Source organism: Stegodyphus dumicola, chromosome 2 (assembly GCF_044657685.1).
Source record: "Stegodyphus dumicola isolate Sdum_Otavi_A_Nest chromosome 2, ASM4465768v1".
NCBI classification, from domain to species: Eukaryota; Metazoa; Arthropoda; class Arachnida; order Araneae; family Eresidae; genus Stegodyphus; species Stegodyphus dumicola.
The window spans coordinates 189620-206437 of record NC_140769.1 but is presented as its reverse complement, the minus strand read 5'-3'; the positions used below and the strand labels follow the sequence as shown (position 1 = coordinate 206437).

Sequence of the window (16818 nt, the reverse complement as noted above, 5' to 3'; positions counted from 1 at the left end):
TCACTTAAAAAGTCAAAGAAAATTGGCAAAAATCCAATTCTTCTTACTCTTGTAAAAAGCGCCAAACAAATAAGTGGGCGATTCTGCACTTTAGCAGCGAAATTGTTTCTAAGTGCTTATTAGCTAAAATCACGATCGGAATTTTCCAGAAAATGTCACATGACATGTCTCATAATCTCTCATTTCTCTGAGACAAAATCATCTGTGATTCGAACTGTGTACTTCTCAGATTATTGCTAAAGTTCTAGCAAGTAACCTTTATCGCCTTACCAAAATGTCGCCAAACTACCTGTTACCATATTCTAAAGATTAGCCGTAGAGTGTATGCAGCTGGTAATAATTATCTCAATTGTTTCCGGTGACTGGTATTCATCATACCTTTTATTTCCGATTTTTGAGTTTTATTAGAGTATGTATCAAGTATAATTCAAAAATTTGGAATATCAGGGGGGAAAATGTGAATCTTGATTTTGATTTTGAAATGTTCGTCATCTCTTATGTTTATGAAATATTGCATATTTTAATGGGTTTTTCTTACTTTTTGTAACACAAACTTTGTATCTCTCTGCATTTACACTTTTTAACAGTTTTAAATTATATCTGGTTTATTTAGGTTGCTTACTATTTTGCTTTTGAGAAAGAATCATGTTAAATATATCCGTTTTTTACGTTTCATTGGCATTAAGGTATCTATAATATATGTATAAGTTTTGGGTAAACATTTAGTAATTAAACTTTTGAGGAAAATATCTTGCATTATGCAAGATACCTTACCTCAATAGTTTAATTTAATGCATATTTTAGATTTCCTAATTTTTTAGCCCCATAAAAATGTCAGTTTAAATTTTCGTCTGAAGCTGTTTTATTTCATAAACTTAAGGTATTAAGGCATTTCTATGAGTGAATCTGTTTTTGTTTGTATGGATAAATGTTTTCAGTAGCTGTTTTGTTAGCATGGAGAAAAACCTTTTGTCGGGATGGAAAAAATTTTTGGAGCACAGTCAGTATGAGCAAACTTCATACTAATTAAAAAATAATATTTTCTTATTAAAGCAAAACCGCATAAGCATTTAGCGATATTTGAAGTTTATACGTTACTAATTGGGCGATTGAATTTCTCAAATATGGTAACAAAACGCAGTGGCTGCTATAACAAACACGCTGCCTGCCATGATTATCAAAATGTCACATGTATCGCTCAATTGGTCCTTTCACTTTTCCTCCTTTTTCACCTTCCTTCCTTTTATTTTGGTACTTACGTATTAAGGCAGCCACCTAGGCGGAATTTGGCATTTTCTACAGATGAAATGGTAAAATTTTCTGACTATAGATACTTGTCGTATTCCGAAACTATCGATATTTATCGTTAAATTGGCAAACATTATTAACGTATGAAACAACGTATAATACATGCTTCGGCAATTTAAAATACAAATTTAACTTATAAAGATTATGTCGTACATTAAAAAATAAAATACTTACGTTCTTCCCATAATTTTCTATAATTTTATTTCGCGATATAAATTTTATAGCGATCTGTTTTCTCTTAATAAACATCATAGAATTGCAGAGACGGCACATTGCGCAAACTCGGCAACAGCTTATCTACTAAACGTATCTCTTCGCTGTTACCTTTATTAATTTTGCAGCAAAATTCTATTTTCCTGGAGAGATTTTCCATTTCTGGCAAAGCCTATATTTTAAAATCAAATTTAAGGCAAAAAATATCATAATTTGTTTATGAAACCATTAGAACTTGGAATACAAGAAAGAGGACGCATACGAAAATGGCGACCTTGTTTGACTGAAGAATTATTATGAGAACGATTGCCTAAAGAATGGCGATGTGCATGATTGCAAGAGTTTGGCACAATACAAACATTTGGCGACTTTAAGATGCTAGTGATAACACGTAACAAACCTAATTTTCATTTTTGTCACTAAACTGTCAACTGTAAAATATATTTATTAAAAACCGGCGTCACAGCATCTCAAATCCCGTTATGCAAGAAAGATCAAAATTTCATAACAGGCCAAATAATATATCAGTGCTGTATACAAATATTCGTTTTTTAATAATACATTTGCTTTGGTTGTTATTATGAACGACAAACGAGGTATTTTTAACTTACCACAGTCTTCCTCGTCAGTTCCATCACCACAATCATCCACACCATTGCATTTCTTTTTGGGATCGTAACATTTGCGGTTATTACATTCATAGTAGCCGGAATCACAGAGTTCTGTCACATGCAAAACATTACGTGAGAGAATCAGACCATGAAAATACATAAGATTCTTCAATTTAAATTTTGTAGTGTATTTTTAGCCCAAAGGACGTTAGCCCAGAGGGGCTATTAATTTCGTTTTGGCAATTTGCGTCAAAAATTTTAAATGTCAGAAACTTTAAACTTTTAATATAACTTTATTATATATGTTTCTCGCATTGTGATAAAACTACGGTACCTAGAGCCATCCAATTTTGAATAACGTGCCTTTACACTGGAATCTGGAAGCCCAAATTTGGAATTTGTTTTATCATCTACTAGCAGCTTCGCTGCCAGCCTTCGTCTGGCTTTTAAATGTACCGGAAAAATGGCTGAAGGGAACACCAAACGTTAAATTTAAAAACTGCGTAGAATTTTACTCTGCAGAACAACTTCATAAAAAAGTTATTATGTATAACAAAATTACAATGAAATAAGCAATATCTCTTAATAAAAGTATTAATTATCCTAATAAAAAAATTAACCAACTTCCCGTTGAAGAAAAAGAATCATGCAAAACTTTTCAATAGCTTACAAACAGTAAAATAAGCAAAAAATAACATGAAAGCAACTCAAAAAACATAAAATTCCGCGCAGAATTTTACTCTACAGATCAACTTTATCAAAAATTAAGCAATAAAAATGTATTATATATATATATAAATGACAATATGCCAAGACAGGAAAATTGTTGCCAAAATAACATTTTTAAAGATGTGAGAAGTGTACTCGGAAGCTTCATTTAAAATTTTTTTAAATACAAAATCAGTTTTTTTCAATTTTTTTTTAAAAGCAGTCGCAAGGATGAAAGTTTAACGTGTCCAAAAATGAAAGAAAAATAAACTGTACATTTTTAAAAATAAACTTTTTTAGAAAAAATCCCGTTGAAAAGGTGTTAAGCTCCCTTTGTTAAACAAATTGGTACTGAATCGATTTATTGAAACACGAAATTTATTTTAAGTTTGTAAAATAGCTAAGTGCCTAAGTTTCATGACGATGTGAAAATGGAGTGTGTAGAGTAAAATCTCGCTTTCCTATAGCTCATTATCTCTCAAAATGACGCGATTTCGTCACAAAACATAAAATTAAAAAAAATTCTAATTCGAATTTCGAAAAAATCGCTTCGAGGTGCACTGGCTCTTGTCTAGATGCGCATATGTACCAAATTTCGTAGCCGGGTGTTTATTAGAACGAAAGACAGACACACAGACACACACACATAGACTCTTTCTTTTATTATATGTAGAGATTTCATATTATGAAAATCGTTAACAAATTTTTGATTAACAAACTTAAGGATTTCAAAGTGAGCAATGGCAACACTGTCCAGAAAAAAAATTTATCTGCTGGCGCGAAATTGTTTATCGGAAATTCTAAAGATATGCTCATTTTAAAATTATTTTCGGAGATTTTTGTTGAACTGAATTTTATGGTTTAAGCGTAAAGGTAACCCACAAAACGTTAATAAAAAGTCCCTTTGGGCGTAATGTAAAATCTGAAAGCTTTCAATGTATTGTTAAATTCTAATTGATAACAAACATAAAAATTAGCTACGTATTGCAGGACTAGCGAAAAATATTGTATAGATGAATGAATGTGGAAGGGTATAAAGAGGGGGGAGAAATTTTTTCCTTTGAGTATAGAAAAACTGTGATTTAAATTGATAGTTATAAATTAGGACGTAATTTACAGAAATTCAGTATTCATTAATTTTTATGCCAATAAAATACCCAATTCTGTTTTTGATATGAATTCTTGTAGAATTTATAATAATATTTCTTGTCAGGTTAGATCGAGATACATTCGGAAAACTTCACAGCTGACAAGTGCAAGTCAGAATATTATTTCAAAAAAATTTAAAAACATTTTCAGCAAAGCAAAGCAAAAATAAAAAAAGAAGCTTGCAGGTTTTATATTACGCACAAAAGAGTTTTTTATAACGTTTTGTGTGTTAGCTTTATTTAAACATCATGTTCTTCGCATTTAAACCATAAAATTCAATTCAACAGCAATATCCCAAAATATTTAAGGAACGAATATCTTTAGAATTTCCGAAGTCTTACGCGCTGGAGATAAAAATGTTTCTTTTTCTTTTTTATTTTTATTATTATTATTATTATTATTTTCCGTGCAATGTTGCCATTGCTGGTTTTGAAATCGTTGAGTTTCTTAATCAAAAATTTTTTAACGTTTTACAAAATATGAAATAAATAATAAAACATATTCTAAGTACCAAATTTGGGCTTCCAGATACCCATATTTTACTGGAGTTTTATGTTGCCTAAAATTTGATGTCTCTAAGTACCGTTATTTTTTCTAAATGCAAGAAACGTATATATATTCATGCTAATTCTGCATTATATAATTTCTTTAAATTTAATGCGGGGCTCTAATATTTGGTGATAACAATTTGAACAGTGAAACGCCGTTTCATTGTGGACGAAAATGCCAAAACGAAATTAATAGCTCTTCTGGGAGAATTGCCATATTGGGGCTGATAAATTAAACTTTTAGTTTTATTTACTGAATATTTATTAAAACATGCATACATAATAATAATAATAGCAGAAAAGAAAAAATTAATATTTTCTATCGCAAGTGTAAAGATCTGTAGCTATAACGTGTGTACATTGGTTGTACTTTCTAACTCAAACGCATAGATAGCTAAATATTAAATTCTTACACTGACATTTGTTTCGGGTAATTCCAGTATATTGAATTAACCATTAAATAACTTACTCTTAATCTTAACTGATACAGTCAGTAAATTTATTGTGCCAGTTGCCAAGTGGCAATATATTTATGTAAATTTACTGACTGTACGAACGTGGGAAATTCTTCCACTTTAACGTGGCTTGACGTATAAGCATACAGAAACAAAGATAAATTTACTCATTCTATCTTTTCTTCCTTCTATACTTTCTCCACGAAGGCATCCCTCCCCTTAGGCAGACAGTCCTCGAGGCTTTGCCATTATTATACACACACTTCCTTCTATACTAGTCTCACATAAGCGCAGTAGACATCTTTATGGCTCTAAAACTATAAGTAACGTATTTGCATCAAATAATAATGAAAATGTATTCCCGGGCTACAAAAAAAAAAAAAAAAAAAAAAAAAATGCTTCTGTGGCGGCATGCGGCACACCCCTGCAAGTTTGAGACTTTTGACCAAACAAAACCAAACAAAACTGGAAAACTTTATCACCACCACTACATTTTACAATGATTATTTTTAAATTTCTCAATAGAAATATATATTGCCATTTGCACAGCCTATTGGCTGTTTATTTTAAATATGCGCACATAAAAAGATAGATTAAAAATTGGTTACCATTTTAATTATCAAAAGTTATTAAGTTATAATATTCTAGTTCAAAAATTTAGTGTGAAATTAGGGTCTGTTTCAGATAGATCAATTTCTTTATGTCTGGCCTTATTTCGCTTAGTTTAAATCGTAAATTAGGATCCACTTTTAATCTGGTTCTGTATTTATTTTTAAAATGTAACTTGTTCACACAATTAGGTTGTGCAAAAAAAAAAATAAAAATAAAAATAAAAAAAAATAAAAAATAAAAAGGAAACAAAAAATTTAATAGCTTTGTTTAAAAAGGCTTTAAATTCTTTTTTTCTGTTTAGCCAAAAGTTAACAAGTGCATTATTTTTTAAATCTTTAGTTGGAATTCGATGACAGGAAATTTCTATTAATTGTTATTTTTCTTCACGCGATAAACGTTCAGGTATATTTGAACAAAATGAATTTCTAATCCAATGTTCTTTTTCATGATCCTCGGGAAAATACACGTTGAAATTATTTATCAACGAAAAACAATGATTTTAAATGTCGGGTGCTAATTTTTGTTTTCTTTTCAAATTACTTTTGGTTAGAAAGCTTTCTAAAAGTGGCAAAAAGTTTAAAATATTATTATTCAGTTCTTCGATTATTAAATCAAATTTTATTATGATTGCATTTATTTTACCTCTAATTACAAATTAACACTTTTGCCTTGTAGTCCTAAATTTAATTCATTTAACTTTTCAAAAGTATCAGCTAAATATGCTAAATGCGCCAACCAGATTTCGCTAAATAAATAATTTTGCTAATCAAATTTTGAATCACGGAGGAAAATTTGAATTTCTGATCCAAGTTCTAAAATACCATTTAAAATTTTGTTTCTGGATAACTATCTTACTTTGGAATGTAACAAAAGCGTTTCACGTTCACTGCTAATCTCTTCGCATAAAATCGCAAATATTCTTGAATTTAAAGCCTGGCTTTTAATAAAATTAACAATTTTCAAAAGCGGGGGAGGGGTTAAATATTTTAGATTGAGAGTTTCTGGCAATTACGTACTATCGCCAGCTCTGCCAAAGTTATTCCGGCTTCAGCGTCTCACACAAGTTGTGCCTACTGATTATTTAACCCTTTGCGGCACAGTGTATCCGGTCTGGACACACCTAAAATTTTCCTACTGTACGCACAGAAAAATTGAATGAAAAAGGATTTATAGGTTACTATAGGTTACTCTGAACCTTCTTCATTTATAGTATATGGCAGCTCAACACAAACCAGTCCATATATTTTAGCCTCGTTTAGTTTTTTAAGACCCTCATTTTTCAAAGAAATCTTCCAGATTTTTTTTAGGGTATAAAAGGAAATGTTTGAAAAAAAAAATTTATGTTTTTTTTTGGGCTGTATGCTAATCTCCTTATTCTATATTAGTTTTACATTTTTACCTTGAAATCTTGCCTAAAATCAAACGGCGAACCCTAGGTGTGCCCAGAGCAGCTCACCGATAATCTAGGACAACTGAGAGTCTGTATTCTTTGTTTCTCCACATCTCATCGGTCAGTTCATTGACAACAATGCTCGTTTCAGACTCTTTTCGAAGCTCTATTCAATCAGTGTGCCCACTTTGGGTACATACACAGAATTAAAACGATAAGTGCTATCTTCACAAAATTTGACTTGTGTACTCCTCTAGGCCTAATTAGACTGCCTACTTTTTTTTAATCAAAATTCCGACTTTAAAAGGTAGCGTGCCGAAAAGGGTTAAAGAGTTGAATGCGAAAAGTTATAAGGTTATATTAGCTTTTTTAAGACTTGATCATTTGCTTGATAACTCGCTTTCGATTCTTGCAAAACATTAAGATTATCTTCTAGACAATGCAGAACTCTGCACAATTTTACCTCGAGTGTTATTATTTGACATTTCTAATTTTTTGGTATTACATAACATAAAGACAGCGGTGCAAAACCATTGGCCAAAAGATACATCAAATAAGAGCATAAATTTATTTCTCAAATCTTGATACTTTTAATGAAGATTTATTTACGATAAATATCAATTTAACTATAAATAATGATTTATGAATCGTTCCGATGTAAGAAAAGTAGCCTATTTTAGCATACATGAAATTTTCAACTGAATTAACTCACTCATGTAAGGAGAGCTTTCGTATTCTATAAGGAAACCTCTTCCTCCCTTCATATAATCCGTCTCGAACAAAAATCGAATTTCGCTTTCCCCAAAATTGGACAGGATAGGTGGAGGCAGCTGAGATCCGCAGAGCTGAGCCAAAATACTCGACTCGTCCTTGCCGTATACTATCAGCCTATCTTGGGTACAGCTAGTTGAAGGATCGATGTCCAAGTCCTTGAAGGTGAGCTTAATTATCTGAAACAGAGAAGCTTTGCCTGAAAATTAACTGACGAAAAAATTATCTAACCATTAGTACTAACTATAAGGTTTATTTTAATTATCATGTTACTTTTTATGTTGAATCTTTCCTACACTTTTAATGTTCCCTCTTGTTCACCAAAAATACAAGTGAAATGAGTTTAAATAAGCGCAACAATCTGAGTACAGAAAGTTTTGTTTAGTTTCGTTTATGTGATTACGGCATACCCTCGAAGGCTATCTGCCTAAGGGGAGGGATGCCTTTATGACTTACTTTTATCTGGTCATTAACTACTAAAGAGTTTTCGCCTGTAGATCGCATTAAAGTGCACTAGGCAAAGATGTTTCCAAACAAATGGTACTAGAGAAGTACCAACACCCGTGGGCGAAGAAAATTCAGCTGCCTGAGCAGGCACATCTAATACTTACGAAAGTAGGCGTTCATCGTAAAAATTGTGCAGTAATAAGCAATGACATTAAATTGAAGCATGCATGCAGGTGCAGTGAGTTATATGACAAATGCAGTGAGTGCAATATAGCTAGTAAGAGTGCAGGATAAGCAGTAGTGAGACATCATGAAAATGGCGCGAAGACAGTTTGAAGCTGTGAATGGCATAAGAGTTCAAAGTCCTTCAGAAGTATGCAGTAGCTAGATAGGCCGTAAAAAGTTCAAAAGTTCGTAGAATCATACGATAAAGTAAAAATTCATACAAAATAATTGAAAAATGAAATAGTAACATAAAAAACTTGAATAAAAAAAAGTTTCTTGATTAACATAAGTATAAGATACAACACAAATAATGGGATAGAGTCCAAGTTCTCTATCGGAGAAAATTAAGCAAAGTTAATTACCTGCTAATGTGTAATTAATTAAATTAATTACCTGTGGTCAGTGCGAAAAATATTCAGAGTTCAAGTAAATTTTAAAATTCAAATTTGCAAGTTACCACCGTGACGAATTGTGATTAATTGTCCTTGGGCGTTTGACAGTGTATTCAATGGTTGGATCATAATCCAACATTTGTTTAATTGCGTTATACTGACTATGTTTCATCTTCTCGAAGAAGTTATGAGCTGTCATGAGTATAAAGTTATGCACAGATGGAATATCCAGGTCGTTATGAATTTTGGAATTGCTCACGTACCAAGGTGCATTCCCAATGCTACGTAGAATTTTATTTTGAAATATATCCAGTTTTTTGCGCTCAGTTTTACTGGCGATTGCCCAGGCCGGCACTGCATATAGCATGATCGGTCGAATTAGAGACATGTAAAGCATTTTCTTTATTTTTAGACTGAGCTTTGATTTTTTGCCGATAATAGGATAAATTGCCATTCAGGCTGCATTTGCTTTGTTTAAGATGTAAGAAATATGATCTTTGAAGTTGAGAGACTTATCTATGTAAACACCTAAATATTTGTAGGAGTTAGCTAAAGGGATTAGAGTTCTATCTAAGTAGATATCAGTATTGCCTCTTAATCTTGTTTTGTATCTCCGATAGAGCACAATACAACATTTAGAGGCACTGAGCTTAATTTTCTAAGTCTTGCACCAGTAATTGATGGGGGGATGCCTTCCGAGAGGACTTTCTAAGGGAAACTGGCTGGCATGTACGTAACACATGAGGAAAGCCACGAAAGCACCCATGCAACCGATCCGTTCTAGGGATTCGAACCTCGGACCAAACTACCAGTGTTCAGCGACTTTACCACTCGCCCGCTGGTGGGCCCTAAGTATAGAAAGAGAGCTTTCACTACTTAATCTAACTCGCTAAACTGGTTTAATAGCTAAGCATGGATCCAATTTTCTTTCTACATCTGATCTTGTCTTTTTTATGCTACGTCTTGGGGAGCGAATATTTTTACTGAAGCTACCTCTGTAGGGTTTCATTTTCTAATAGTCGGGACTGATAAAGATTTCATTACTGTTGTATAGGCAAGGAACCAAACCATTGCTCTCTTTGTTTTGCAGGAGCCCACCAGCGGCCGAGCGGTAAAATCTCTGAACACTGGTAGTTCGGTCCGAGGTTCGAATCCCGCGAACGGGCTGGCTGCATGGGTGTTTTCGTGGTTTTTCCCTGTGCAACGTGTATACGGGACAGTTTCCCTTAGAAAGTCCTCCACGAAGGCATCTCTCCCCTTAGGCAGATAGCCCTCGAGGCTTTGCCGTAATTAAATAACCTAACCTAACCTTTTTGTAGATTTCAATTTGATTGTAATATTCAATATTTTAGTTTTATATTTTATTATTATTTGTTATAATTTAAAGCTATAAGTCAAGAGGAAATGAAAATTCATCTGAGAAATTAGTAAGGTTTGTTGGGGAAATTGCTGGTTGGTTGGTTTGGTATGTTTGATTATGGCAAAGCGAGGACAATCTGCCTAAGGATGGATACCTTCGTGGACCACTTTCTAAAGAAACCTAGCTCGTTATAAACTCTAATGCTGCCAGCCCCTTCGACATGATTCGAACTCTAGGCCGAACTACCAGTGTTCAGCGACTTTTACCGCTCGGCGATGGTAGGCTTTTAAGCGAAATGGAAGCATTACTTTTGTAACGTTTCTGTAAATCTTTTGAGGAATGGAATAATTTTGTGCCGATGACGGTTATAGCAGGATCTAATTACTATATTACGTTAAATCTCTCGGATATCTGCTACTTTAATCTAAATTTATTTAGAGTATATATAGAAATATCCCTTATGGAAGTTTTAATAAATTACGAATTTTACTCTGAAATGCACCCGAAAAACTTGTTTAATTCTCAGGGTTCTAAAATAACAGCATACAGTCATATATTAATCTATAATTGTTAACAGCTCCCGCAGCTGAAACGTTTTTTGAAAAACAGACGCAAATATTCCCGCAAATGTCGTACGTCGGGGTACAATTCACTACATGTAAGGCAAACCGTGAGATAACGGACTCAAAGCGACTTAAAAATATCATTTATTTTCAATCCAAAATTTGTAAAGTATTATTAGAAACTTACGTAACCGTCTGGTGCTCTTAATCTATACTCACACCATAACCCATTATGGTAGACGGGTCTCTTTCCGTAGAACGGGCTCGATAATGTTCCTTTCGTAGAAGCATCGTAGTCGTATAATTCGGAGCACTGGAAGTCTTCCGTATCTATGTCTTCGGAAGCTAGCAAAAGAAATGGTGATAGAAGAAAATACCATTGAAATGATACAATAAAGAAATAAAACCATTGAATAATATAATAATTATTAAAAGAAAAATAAAACCTTTGAAAAGGAACAAGAAATCATTTACATAAGAGATCAACAAAGATTTTATCAAATTTTAAGTACTTACATACTAACCGGTCAACTGCTTTCAATAGTGGATGAGAATGACGTCGAAACACACGCGTACGAACTTTTCCTAGGCTTAAGTTTGATCCGAATTAATTCTTGGCAAGCCAGTTTACTTTTTGTACAGAAGCATTCCCTTTGATATATATGCTAGTAAGCTGGCGAGGGAGTCTACGTATGAGACTCAAAATCTGGGCTTAGCCCGGCCCGCCTCAAGAGCAGAGCTTGTTTTATAAGTCAAAAGGAACCACACCCAATTCCAATAGTAAACAAAGGCATTTGTGTCTCGGTTTATAACTGCTATTCAACAATATATAAATTAAAATCATATTGCAATTACAACACCCTCTAGAAAACAGGCTCCGAGTATGAGTAAATAAACATTTAAACCAGCCCCCCCACTCCAAAGAAACCTGAAAGGTTCAGATTTTAAATTACGTCCAAAGGGGCGTTTTTTTGCACGTTTTGTGTGTTGCCTTTATTTATTAAATATCATGTAATTTGTAATTAAACCATAAAATTCAGTTTAGTAGCAATGTCGCAAAATAATTTTAAAACGAGCCCATCTTTAGAATTTCCGATACACAGTTCCGCGCCCGCTGGAGATAAAAAGGTCCCCTCCCCCCTCTGTAGAGTGTTGACATTGCTCGCTTTGAAATCCTTGAGTTTGTTAATCAAAAATTCGTTAAAGTTTTACGAAATATGAAATCGATAATAAAACAAATTCCAAATTTCAAATTTGAGCTTCCACATGCCCCTATTCGCAGTAGGATTACGTCATTCAAAATTCGATGGCTCTAGGTACCGTGGTTTTATTACAATGCGAGAAATATACATACATGTATGCAGATTTTTCATGATTTAATTTCTTCAAATATAATGCAGGACTCTAACATTGGGCGGCAACAGTTTGAAAAGTGAAACGGACATTTATAGTTATTCAACGTAAAATCGCAAAACGAAAACAATAGTCCTTCATGAACAAAGCCTAAAATCTCAAAGGGTTCATATTATGATTTTGCTTTTGTTGAACTAGCAATTCGATATCGGGTTCAATAGAAGAGGTTGCAATTCTTAATGGATTTTCAAGATGCTTGTCAGTGATATTTGTCCTATTTTTGCTTTTTGTATGCTTCATTCTTGAAAATAATTGTTCCCAAATATAGGTACTGCCAAAAGCTGAATAAAGAATGATTGTGAAAATTACGATATTTATCGTGGGGTAGGTAATCTTTATAAAACTCCAGTAAAGAAACATTTTCAAATTTTTCTTTTAGTTCAATGTCACTTTGCAGTTAATACATAATGACATACTAATGTATCTTTATCTAAGTTTTTATTTTAAAATAAATGTTAATGAATTGTTTATATATGAATCAAATCCAAGCATTTATATTTTAATAAAAATATGTGCATTTAAATGTTTTCATAATTTGCTTTTAGGCCGTACATTAGACACCCATGGTTTAAATAATTTATTTACAGGTTTTTTACTTACTTGTGTTATTTTTACTGTGTATTGTAATTACGAAAATTTTTGGATATCATATTTCAAAGAAAATATCCATTTTGGCCGCTATCGAATGCAGTTTAACGATGTTTTTCCGTGGCATCTGTACGTGTAAACAGAATAAAGGACACTTTTTCCCAAAACGGGTCGCAAAAAGGATTTGAAATAGATCCAGAAAGAGATTTTTTCGGGATATCTGTATGTACGTACGTGTGTATGTATCTCACATAACTCAAAAACGCGTATCTTTAGAATGTTAAAATTTGATATTTAGGACTGCAATAACATGCAGTTGTGCACCTCCTTTTTGTTTATAATAAACCACACCGAAAGTATATAAATATAAATATATATATATATATATATATATATGTATATACCCATTCTGTTACTCCGCTCCATGAGTTCAGTTTTTTTTTTTTTTTTAATTCTTATATGTTGGTAAATTGTTCATCTTTTGCTTTAAAAATGATTCAATTATATTGTTCTTATCTTCCGGTTAAGGTTTTTTATGCCTTTTATGCATGCAATAGTTGTAGAATTATCAATAATTTAAAAGTTCTTTAAGTGCGGCTAAGCCTATTATTTGTTTTACAATGATAGCCATATTTTTTTCATTTGAAACTTAGCAGAATAGTGAATTCAGTTTGTGCGCCTTCGGTGTCTTTTTCCCGAGTGGGACCAACGCAACCTTTCAGTTTTTTTGCACCGAAAAATCTCCCTTCTTCTACCCGCTGATCGAATTGCTTGTTTTTGAGTAGAGACTGTAATTTTAGTTGTAAAAATTGATTTTTAATTATTTTAACTGTATTTGGTGTTTTATGTTTTTCTATATTTTTCAATTTTTAATATGGATATTTTGAGTATATTACGTATTTTTGCCTTGTAGCGAAGTGTGAACTGAATTAATTGAATGAGAAATATATCTCTAATGAAACTCGAGGAAATGAGTTTTAATGAAATGCAAGAAAAAATGCGTACGAGGAAGTCATAGAGTGAATATATCAGATTTTTATTTATTAGAAAGCCAGAGAACTCGTTTATCGGTCTGAGAGGATTTGTACCGTTAGAAATGAAATCTTCCTTCATCTTTTCATTCTTAGTCATCTTTTGCCTTCAGTTAAGTACGGTAAATTCTTGCCCCTGTTTTTTAACATATTTTAATTTTTATTTCTTATTTTATCGAGGCTCTTAGTACAAGATTTCTATTCTAGAGCTTCTTAAATTGTATTGTAGAGTATCATTTAATTTAACCATTTATTTTAAGTACTTTTACTCTCAAACCTCATTTCATTTCCCTGCCTTAATGCAAATTTCCAGAAAGCACGATATTCAGATTAGGTAGGAAGAAGGAAGTAGTTAAAGGGAGGTTTTGGAAGGTGGAATTAGGGCGTGTTCTGCCTGCTGCAAGGCCACGTTGCTAACTTTGATTCTTTAGTCATTAGAATTCTACGGCGTTGAGTTATTCTTGCCATTAGGCTTGTTTACGCCAACTTCGGTTACAGCCAGCTTGCGCGATACTTAAACTGAGGAAGACGTTAGGCTACACTTAAATTTCATCCATTTCAAGTTATTACCTTTTATATTTAAGCGAAAAGCGTTGGCTTCTGTAAACTGAAGAAGACGTTAGGCTACACTTAAATTTCATCAATTTCAAGTTATTACCTTTTATATTTAAGCGAAAAGCGTTGGCTTCTGTAAACACGAGTTGGTGCAGACTGTCGAACTGTAATTGAGATAAGAAATGGTTCTATACGCCTTTATTATTTAAAAAGGCCTAGCGACAATTCACGAAGCAGTCTTCCAGCGTCGTATATATTTTATGATAGGGAAGAATACCAGATGTTATAGTATGAAAAGGTTATCTTCAGTTTTGGTGAAAACTGAAGAATAGAATTTCTGGTTTCTCGATTTTTTTAAACCTCTGTTTATCCAATGCTATGAAATAATATTATCTTATCCAAAGATATTGTTACGTTCGTTCGGGTTTGTAATAGATTGAAAGCACAAGTCCGATAATAGGTTAATAAAATTTAGTCTTATCAAAAGAAATATATCAGAACTCTGGAATTTTCATATTCGTACAAGTGTTCTAAATATCACGCACTAATAATCGGTAGTTATACTTCAAGCTACTAACGACAATAAATAGAACGCAATGCACAGCGTATTTTAAGAGAAAGCTAATTCAGATATCTCAGTTCCCACGGAACTAAACAAATGGCAGTAACAGTAACTAAGTAACTAACAAAACAACTGCGCTGAGATGCCTGTCTCCGGCTTTAAATAGTTTTTAATCGGCCGCGAGAGATCTTTCTAGCAAATTCTGCTTCTCTAGATTTCTGGAAAGCAAAACGAGGATGGAATTACGGGTACAGCTAACATAGTGGTCAATTACATTTATTCAATATCAGTACAAATTACCAAGATATCTATTTACTAAACGTTAAATGCACGTGCTCCTATATTTTTACTTTTCCGGCATAGCTTTCTCTTAAACTTTGTGTCGCATTGCATTGCACGGGGAAATGAAACAATTTTAATTATAATTTTACAAAAATTAGCTATATAAATACAAAATTCGTAACAATATTGTTTTAAAACTTGATAAAACGTTGCTTTTGATGTACGAGTATTTTTATTACACTTATATAGAGGAGTTTTTCTTCTACTGATATGAGAATCCTAAATTAAAATAGTAAACAAAGTATAATAGTTAGTTCTTAGATTTTTTTTAATGAAATGATATTTTACAGATGGCTCTCGCAGCTAATGTAGGTAAAGAATCCAGACAAATTCAGAATTTTGCCTATTTATTTTTATTCACTTATACTTAACCAATCCAGTTGTCTCATTTTTATGCGAAATATTGTTAATGTGTGAAATTTTTTTTAAATGTCGGACCTGTTAATAAAGATCTTAAAAAAACATTTTCTGGATTTGATATAAGCAAAGTAAGAAGTGAAATTAAATTGTGTAAAAATTATCATGTTTTAAATGTGGAGTATTGAAGTCAAAACAGGAAAATAACCGTATAAAAAAATCAGAAACTACCTGCGAAAGCTCCGAAGAGAGCGACAGCCAGAAAAACCCACCTCATCTCTAACATGTTTGCAGCCCGTCTTAACTTCGGCTGGCCTGCGTATGTCTTTACATTAGTAAGCAAACAAAATTTTATCTTCCCAGATGATAGCGCTCTCAAATTTCTCTTGGGTGTAGAGAAAATCTTCACCTGCATGCATTCAGCCTTTAAAAGGAAAGAAAGAAAAGTATTCACAATCAAGTTTATGAATTGCAGAGGAAATGGAAAAGAGAAGATGATTTTTCATTGCTACAACGCATATAGGCTGTAAAATATTTATGAATATCTTTTCATTTCTCTTAATAAGCTCGATGCAGAATATAATGGCCCTAAACAAAACAGGTTCGTAAAATTTCTATCGATACAAATTATTAGTATTTCCTAAAATAGTAAAAATGTAACTTCAGTATTATTATTCTAAAGAAATTATAAATAAATTTTCATTTTATTAAAGTCAATTAATATCAAATTCAGTACTTTATCACGCATCAACCAATTTAATAAATAAATACATTATTCGTGGCCTACCAATGACTAATTCTTGCGCATATTTAATATTTAAGGTACATATTGTAAAGTCATTAAGATTTGTGGAGGATCAGGAAACATGAAAAATGAGCAATACACTCGCAATGGATTAGAACTCCCCTCCTCCCGAATGTCAGACGGACGTGCGATTCAATCACACCTCGAAGGAGAGCAGTAAAATAGGAGAAAATTCCTCATATTCTCCTCCACACAAAGAGCGCCAAGGAAGGTAAGAGACCTAATTACCAGTTCAAGTGTAGTAACCATCAGCCGCCATATTTCGTTCTGTGCTACTATTATTTAGAAATTTTTGGAAGGAGAAAATCAGCGATGCCTTCTCCGTGATTCAGACAAAAGTACGCGCTAAAGGAAGGAGAAAATACCTTACATTCTTCTCCACTTAAAATTCGTGAGGGGAGGCGGAGGTCCAA

General features: G+C 32.7%; 1 protein-coding gene across 1 annotated transcript in view; it reads right to left on the bottom strand.

Moving 5' to 3' along the window:
- LOC118201811 (chymotrypsin A-like) overlaps nucleotides 1-15988 on the bottom strand; it is a 37080-nt gene extending 21092 nt beyond the window's left edge. The window contains exons 1-4 of the mRNA XM_035373969.2: nucleotides 15832-15988; nucleotides 10940-11097; nucleotides 7707-7944; nucleotides 2133-2243 (exon numbers count right to left, since the gene is read on the bottom strand). Of these exons, the coding sequence (XP_035229860.2) occupies nucleotides 2133-2243; nucleotides 7707-7944; nucleotides 10940-11097; nucleotides 15832-15886 (562 nt within the window). The 5' untranslated portion in view covers nucleotides 15887-15988. The remainder of the gene's footprint in view (nucleotides 1-2132; nucleotides 2244-7706; nucleotides 7945-10939; nucleotides 11098-15831) is intronic.
- Between the last annotated feature and the right edge of the window lie 830 nt (nucleotides 15989-16818).